The sequence below is a fragment of the Beta vulgaris genome, chromosome 2, assembly GCF_026745355.1.
Source record: "Beta vulgaris subsp. vulgaris cultivar EL10 chromosome 2, EL10.2, whole genome shotgun sequence".
Lineage (NCBI taxonomy): Eukaryota > Viridiplantae > Streptophyta > Magnoliopsida > Caryophyllales > Amaranthaceae > Beta > Beta vulgaris.
Genome location: NC_079203.1, coordinates 1,946,358 through 1,954,349, shown reverse-complemented (window position 1 = coordinate 1,954,349; position 7,992 = coordinate 1,946,358). Strand labels below are relative to the sequence as shown.

Genomic DNA, 7,992 nt, shown 5'->3' with positions numbered 1-7,992 from the left:
TATCATATGGAGTAAAAATTTTCGGAAAAGTTTACACCAATGGTCATCTAAACTGTATGTTGCTTGTCTTCTCTCATAAAAATCCCAATTATGAATCATCCGAATTTTTTTATAGGGGTGTCTTCTGAAAATGAGGAGTATAATTTTTTTAAAAAATACTTGGGATTTCATTAATCAAGCCAAAGACCCGTTTGTACACAATATGCAACGATAAGGAAGGAGGGGCTCATAGGCGGCCCAATTGTGCCATAGCACAACATGATTTACAGAAGTTTAAACTGGAAAAAAATTATAGCCAAGCTAAAAATTCATCATTTCTTGAGAGTCCTTAATTGTTTTGCTAGCGAGTCTGTAATCATGTTTGATCCTCTTCCTTTATAAATGATAGAAATCCCTGAATCTCTTTTGGACTCACCCCTAATGAAGTCTATAATGAGATTCAAATTCCATGGAACCCCATCTTATGTCAAATAAAGATATGTCAAACCTCAAATTACATTAGTTGGGAATAAGGAAGGGGAGAGCAAAAGTTTAGGCGGAAAAAATGGATAAAGGTATAGTATTAAGTATTAAGTATTAACCAACGTTTAAACAAAACTATAATCAATAGGGGATCATTTTATAAAGACATCCTATGTATATGGATTTATCTAGAGCTGGTACACGGGTCATGTCATGTCAAATTTTCGTCAGATCTATCAGTAAACGGGTTGGACACACTCAACCCTAATCCAACCACATTTATTAACGGGTCAACAACACGTAACTATGTTACTCGACCCGTTTATCAAAATGCATGTATACATAAACTAAACAAAAATGCTTCATGTATTTCTAAACGCACGTCTTATATACTAATATATATCTTGCCTAAATAAACCAAATCTAACAATAACCAAAGAATAAATCTTATATATTTATGAAAAATATTCAAATTATTTCAAGCAACCTAATAATATTAATAGTAGAATAAAGTTTAAACGGATTGTCGTGTCAGATTCGGGTTGAAATGTTTAACACTAACCCAACATGTTTAATAACCGGGTCGTGACTCATGTCGGATCAACCCGATTACTTAAACAAATTGAAAATCTTAACCCAAACCCACTAATTTCGTGTCAGGTCTGGTCGATTGAGTTAGCAGGTCGTGTCACTTTTTATCACCTCTAAATTTATCTGGAATAGCCAATAGTTAAAGTTATCGTGGAAAACTCAACTAGAAGTTTATTATACTCTAGTGATTTTTTTTTCTAGTTTTTAAACTGTATTTCAATTCTTGCAATTAATTTTCTATTTTTAAGAATTAAAACTATACAAGCTTGAAATCCATGAATATAGTTTGCCTCCATTTTTCTCGAATTAACCCCAGCCATCTAGATTTAGGCAGATTTTCTACATAACAAATATATAGAGCTTAAATATGCAAATCTTATACAATATACAGATTTATTCCTTGTGTAACAAAACATATTGTGTTTCCTTACCAAAAAAAAAGAAAGAGAGAGTATATATATATATATATATATATATATATTATATATATATATATATAGTGTTTGTAAGTGCTAAAATAATAATTAAGTGGATCTTGACATAATGGTTGCTCACTTTGTCCCTTAACCAATTAGTCAAGGTCTCGAAGGTTCGATTTTTAATCTTTGGGAAATGAAAGTGATTCTTAATCATCCCTTTACCTTTAAATGAAACATCTGGGACGAGGAGATTAGTCACTGCTATCGGTGATCGATACTGTAATTGTTAAAAAAAATATGCTAAAATAACATCATCATTGATGATGGCATCAATTAAAATATTAAGTGTTCATCGTGTATGGTTTGGCTATCAAGGCATAGGGTGGTACGTTTATGTTGGTACTTTTCTTACGGAGTAATTTATAAAATTCGCAAGTAACGAAATATTCCTTCAGTAAAGAAATTTAAATGAAGATTTTATTGTTATTATACTTTTTTAATATAATTTTTTTCGACATAGGAACGCTCGTCGAGTAAGATATAATGTTCAGGTTTTTTGCTGTTAGATGGCCTCGAATATTCAGACAATACTTCTGAACTTATAAAATTCTTGGACCGTGCTATATTGGGTATGAGAAACTTATTATATTCCTTTTATTTCAAAATATAAGGTCCGAACGATATTTAAAGTTGAACTTTGCCTGTTAATTACTCTCAATTTATGTTAATATAAAATTTTAAAAAATAATGTTATTATAGTTTTTTTCAAGACGAATATAATGATATAATTTTTATTTATCATATTATAAGAGATATTTTATGATCAAAATAAATTTTCGTAAAGTATGAATGCCTTATATTTTGAAACATAGGGAGTACACACTAAGGTGGTGATTGAAGGTTAGTCTCCACTACTTTGTGACCCTATGTCAATTATTATTAGCCTTAGAAGACCCAAACTTAAATTAGAATTGCTATCCTCATTAGTTTTGAGAGAGCTAGAGAGATAACGTCATTTTGCCTAATTTCCCTCTTTTATAGTGAACAAATAGGGCAACCTCTGATTTTGTCTCTCTTTGTACAAAAATTATAAAAAAAAAAGACGTCTAATCTATACTAATATATTAAAAGGCGTGCGTAAAGAAGGAACGGTGTCACGTGGCGTTCTCCCTAAGGGGGTTTAACTCCATGTAATTCACACACAATAAAAAAAGTTAGAAATTGCATAATATAGGGTTTGATCATGGGACCTCAAGAACATATTCTAAAGTCTTAACCACTAGACCAAATAACATTTAGTGTTATCATTTTAAAGTATAATATTAATGAATGAAAATTTTCCTTATCCGGGGCATAGCTCGGGCCTAATAACTAGTTTTAATGTAAAAGTAGACATAGTCACTAAATGGACTAAACCAGTCACCGAAAGAAATTAACTTAGTCACTATTTGGCTAATTTTCTTTTTAATATTGGGCCTACTATTGCCTAATTTAATTTAAAAATAGGCGGTCTCTTACAAGACAAAATTCTCTTTGTATAACTGTAATATACTTCCTCTGTTTCAAAATATTTATTACACTTTTTTGAAATGAAAATGTCTCAATACTTGTTACATTATATCAATACTAGTCGCATATGCACACGATGCGTATTTCAACAACCTTATCTAGTTGTATATACGAATGAACATATATTTTTTTGATCTAAAATTATTTTGGAAGTGATATAAATTATTGAGTTTATTTTGTAAATGTTATTATCTTTTTAAATTGAAGGTGACTGGTTTAACTGTACAATATTGTCACTGAAAAAATTTGGTCGAATGATTTAATAATTCCTTATCAGTGACTTTAGTATAGTTTTTTCACGATTATAAATGTTAATAAACCATATTGTTTTAACTTTGTAAATACGAATTATTATGTTGTTATGATATATCGCTAACTTTTTTATTGAAGATTCTAATTAATTTCGTGAATTGATTGTGCCAATATATTTTGTCAAGTTATTAATCGTAATTGCATATTCCATTTTTGACTTACTCATATGGCAAGTTGCATTGATTCTCAATTTTTTTTTATATAAAAAAGGTTATTTTAAATAATTATTAGAGGGTATTCTAGTCATCTCAAAGGGGGACACTACACCTCCTCCATTGGCTTATATAATAGAGATATTTAGTTTTACCCCTAAGCTTTCTAAAAATACTCTTAAAAGTTGGAGGTTCCCCATTCTCATTTAAAATAGCCTTACTTTTTCTTTAATAAATGTTTTTTTATTCAAAAAGTGGTGGTTCTCCACTTTCTTCCACATTCTTAAAAACTCCCTACATTTTCTACATAGCAAGTATTTTGAAACAAAAAAATATTTTCTATGTATATTCATGAAATCAATTATAACTTTTTTTTTCCGGCAATGTAGCATGTTTGGGTCGAGGCCCTATTGTCAAGGATCCCGAGACCAACTAAGCCCAAACACACCCCCCAAGGTGTCATTCACGGGGTTAGAACTTGGGAAATTTCCCCTAAAAACGATACAGACTATACCATTAGAGCAAAGAAATATATAAGACATATCAGACACCTGATATAATGCCCCCCAAAGTTGAAAAGTTAGGCTTAAAATTTACGTTTTACATTACTAACACAATTACTATTTACTCAAATAATAAAGTGATTCCTAAACAATTTTGTTTTTGAGGAATTTTTAAGTAGCACCATAAGAACGTTTAGCATTTTCTTTATTTCTTTTACAAATATCTAATAATCAGATTTTTAGCATTTCTCATATTTGAATGTTGAGTTATTAATCAAAAACACCAAAACGACGCCGATTGGAGTATAACATTAACCTATTGAGATCGTTACTAAAGATGCTTTGGCCTAGTGATTAAAATTGAAATGCTATATGTTCAAATTCATCATCATTCAAATTTCCCGGCTTTTTTCCCCAAAGTAAAACAAAAACACATTTTCTCTCTGTAAAACTCTCTCTCATTTCTCTGATCAATCGTCAACAATGGCGTTTTCGGAGCAAGCAATTGTAGCTTCACCACCTCAAATGGAGCAATCGATTGTTGATTCTCACTTTTCCTCCGTCCTTTACGGTTCTCTCTCCATTTTCCTCTCTCTGTTTTTTTTTTTAAATTTTCAGTTTGAGCTCTTCCAATTGATTAACAAATTGCCAGATGATAATAAATTTTATTTATGAATCGTTGCGTTAATTTCTTTAACATGTAGTTTTGATCAAATTTCTGGAGCGATAGTGTTGAATTCTTATCTCGCTGAAGATTCTTTTGAATTTTTCACCTGCAATTTGAGCTAGTTCATTTTCCTGATTTTTACAGATTCGATTCTTAATGAATTTAGCTAGATTTAGTTCTGAATTTCGAGAGATCATATATGGTTTCTTGTGTTGTAATATCAATGTTGCTGAAATTTTTATCTGATTTTACGTTAGTAGTTAAAACCATTATTTATCAGCTCATAATTGGATATTATTAGTTCGTCGATCATCTCTTTACACCGATGCTTGATATGTGAAATTCAATTGCGTAAATTCAATATTATGGCTGGATTTCGTGCGAAAATCTTCACTATAAGCTTCTATTTCTCTCTCTGATCTGCAATTTAACTTCAGTACCTAATATTTTGGTCACTAAAACTTGATATGTGAAATTCAATTGCGTAAATTCAATATTATGGCCGGATTTCGTGCGAAAATCTTCACTATAAGCTTCTATTTCTCTCTCTGATCTGCAATCTAGCTTGAGTACCTAATATTTTTGTCACTAAAATTGTATAGAGTATCTTCTATTCCACAAACTAATTGAGTTTTATAAGGTTACAAATAGTAGTTCAAGTTTACTTGAGCATGAAAGGAAAAACAGAAAAAAAGAAAATTAATATTGATAAGTAGTTCAACTATGAGAGTCAATTGGTGCTTATTACTTGTATATTGTTGATTAATTTCTTATATATGGGGAGATTAAGGGGTTTAATGCGAACTTTTACTTCCGAATGCAGATCTTTCGCAGCAAGTGCAAGGAGCAATGGAAGACATGCTTAAGATGATCAGGTGAATTTACATTCCTTAGTATTGCTTGCTAAATTAGATCATACTCGTGTTAATATTTGTATGGTTTTCCTTCTTTATTTGGTACAGCGAAATTGATGTACAATCTGCTGAAGTAACTGAAGAAATGGAGAGGTGCAAAGAATATGCTCTTGAGAGGAGGAAGGCGATTGAGGAAGAGAAGGAATGTTTCCAGAAAGCTGCTTATGCTGTTCTAGACGTGCTGAATGTAAGAGAGGGCAAACAAGATGATCAGTAAGATCTCTTGCATTAAACTTTACCATGTCAAATTTATGATTTTCATATCTTTATAATATACTCACTTCATTCTGAAATAAGTGAAACACTTGTCTCAAAAAACTCACATAAAAGAGAGAAACGTTTCACTTATTTGAGTATCGAGGAAGTACTATGATTATGGTTAATTCCTCAACAAGATGATATGCTCTATCAAGAACAGTGTTACCTAATTTATATTGCAAGAATGGAGACGAAAATGCGATTCACTACCTAGTTTTGTTAAATTATCCCAAAACTATATCAATTGTGTGTACTGTATCACGAGGGTTTAAGCGAATTGGGTAAACTGCTCTTGAACACCGGAAACATGGCCTAGATTCAGAGCTTAGAAGTTTGTGTTGGTTGTAGATAATAGAGCTAAGTAAATACTTTAGAATTTGATTTAAACCTGCCTTTGAAGCTTTCATGTTTTATGCTAGTTTGTGCCTCTAATTCAGTATGCATACAACAGGATGTTTCTGGAAAATGGGTCTGAATACTGAAGCAGATTTGCCTTAAGTGGATACAATTGGTGCAGCTGCTGAAAGTTTGACATTTGCTTGGTAAGGTTGTGAGCGTTGTCTTGAACTATGAGATCATACAAATGAGTCGTATAAATGATTGTGCCATTAATCAATTTACCATCCTATATGCTTACAACAACTTCTGCCTAATTGTATCCAATTCTACAAGAATTAGGATATGAAACTCATTAGTGATGCTGGATTGCTGCTACCAGCAAAGAGAAGTTAAGAGTTCTAAACTATTGTTGTTTGCTACTGCTTCGTTTTCCATGAATCACAGAACTTCCCAATTACTTCCTCCGTCCCAATTTAGTTGCTACATTTTGACCATAGACCCTATTCACGTCATAACTTTGACTATCTTTTACTCCATATACATAAGAAAAACCATAGTCATGTTGGATCTTCTTTGATTCGTCCCAATTTGTGTTTTCCAAATATATATAATTTTTATAATTTTTTCATATATGCAACTCAATATTTGGTGTTTGAAGTTGCATCTCATAAACTGTGATAAAACAAATGTAGCAACTAAATTGGAACAGTACATTTTCAAAGCTTAAATTATACTGTCAACCAATATACTTGGAAAAAAGATATTAGAGTGTAACACCATATTACATTATCATCTCATTTGGTACGCATCATTGTTTTTAAGAGTATACAAGCGCTTGTACCCTAGCACAAATGTAAACAAGGGATGGTCAAAACTCTGTTGTTACAACGCCAAACTAGCTCATTATGTATATACAACTTCTGTTCCCCTTCCCCCACCCTTCGGCCTAGTCTAACAACATAAGCCTCAACAGCTACAGAATAGCGGAGTATATCATTGCCAATGCCGGGTATGTACAAGCTCAAAACATTTTATACAAAAATTGGCGTATACTATGCTCCAAAATGTACATCTGATACTCTTCAAAAGATTTAGATCAGGTTGCAAGAAAACCAGTGCTTTAAAACTGTATTCCTATTTATTTTTTTACCAAGTAGAGGTAAAACTTGTTGCTTGTATGCTCTATCAATCTCAATCCGCAGTAGATTGTTATTGTTTGGTACGAGGTGAACCCTGCTACTGCTGAAAGACATGCCAAGTCAGAACTGCAATTTGTCTGTTGAAGTGTTGTATTGTAGATGAAACACATCATCTGTATTAGAGGCATCAATTTCGTTCTCATCAAGAATACGATGCCTGACATCACCGTGTTCTCTCATGGGCGTAATTGGAAGCGCGAAATGAATATATAACTTTAAGCCAAGTGCTGTCATCTCAGTCCAGTGTAATGACCCCAACAAAAAGATTACATATATTGAGCTAACCACTGTTTGCACATGTCAAGAACTGGGAGTGCATTTGCATGTAGAGCCTGCCCAAATATACATAACAATGTTTATCAACTTAACCAAATCAGATGAGAAATCAACAATCACATAAAGCAACTGTCTTTTTCGTGTGAAGCATGAGAAGAACTGCTATGTCTAAGGTCTGCAACAGGATGTCTTAATCATAAATGGACAAATTTACCTATCGATTTTGTATTTGCTTGAGGTTTCAATCAGTATGGTAAACACGTTTGAGTATATTGCATTAAAATGATCAAGAAAATAATAACCTCTTAGACATAGCTTACTCGTACAGTAT

General features: G+C 32.0%; 2 protein-coding genes across 7 annotated transcripts in view; one reads left to right on the top strand and one right to left on the bottom strand.

Moving 5' to 3' along the window:
• The first annotated feature begins 4,404 nt into the window (after window positions 1–4,404).
• Window positions 4,405–7,634, top strand: LOC104887751 (uncharacterized). 2 transcript variants are annotated; one of them, XM_019248246.3, is made up of 4 exons: window positions 4,405–4,579; window positions 5,499–5,550; window positions 5,638–5,776; window positions 6,299–7,634. In XM_019248246.3, exons 1-4 carry the CDS (start codon window positions 4,492–4,494, stop codon window positions 6,320–6,322), a joined length of 303 nt encoding a protein of 100 aa, XP_019103791.2. In that variant the 5' UTR covers window positions 4,405–4,491; the 3' UTR covers window positions 6,323–7,634. The 2 variants fall into 2 exon arrangements, with proteins under 2 accessions (XP_019103791.2, XP_010670780.2); XM_010672478.4 differs by having other exon boundaries at window positions 4,407–4,579; window positions 5,638–5,802.
• The window catches only part of LOC104887752 (hypothetical protein), a 44,293-nt gene continuing 43,215 nt past the window's right edge, over window positions 6,915–7,992 (bottom strand). For all 5 annotated transcript variants that reach the window (XM_010672479.3, XM_048638110.1, XM_057392416.1 and 2 more), the window contains one exon: window positions 6,915–7,717. In XM_010672479.3, the coding sequence (XP_010670781.2) occupies window positions 7,652–7,717 (66 nt within the window). In that variant the 3' untranslated portion in view covers window positions 6,915–7,651. The remainder of the gene's footprint in view (window positions 7,718–7,992) is intronic.

Excerpts from the sequence above, each read along its gene's own strand:
- LOC104887751 (XM_010672478.4), top strand. The coding sequence starts at position 4,492 with ATGGCGTTTTCGGAGCAAGCAATTGTAGCTTCACCACCTCAAATGGAG. Across the intron at positions 4,580-5,498 it reads CTTTTCCTCCGTCCTTTACG|ATCTTTCGCAGCAAGTGCAA; the intron begins GTTCTCTCTCCA and ends TTCCGAATGCAG. Across the intron at positions 5,551-5,637 it reads GACATGCTTAAGATGATCAG|CGAAATTGATGTACAATCTG; the intron begins GTGAATTTACAT and ends TATTTGGTACAG.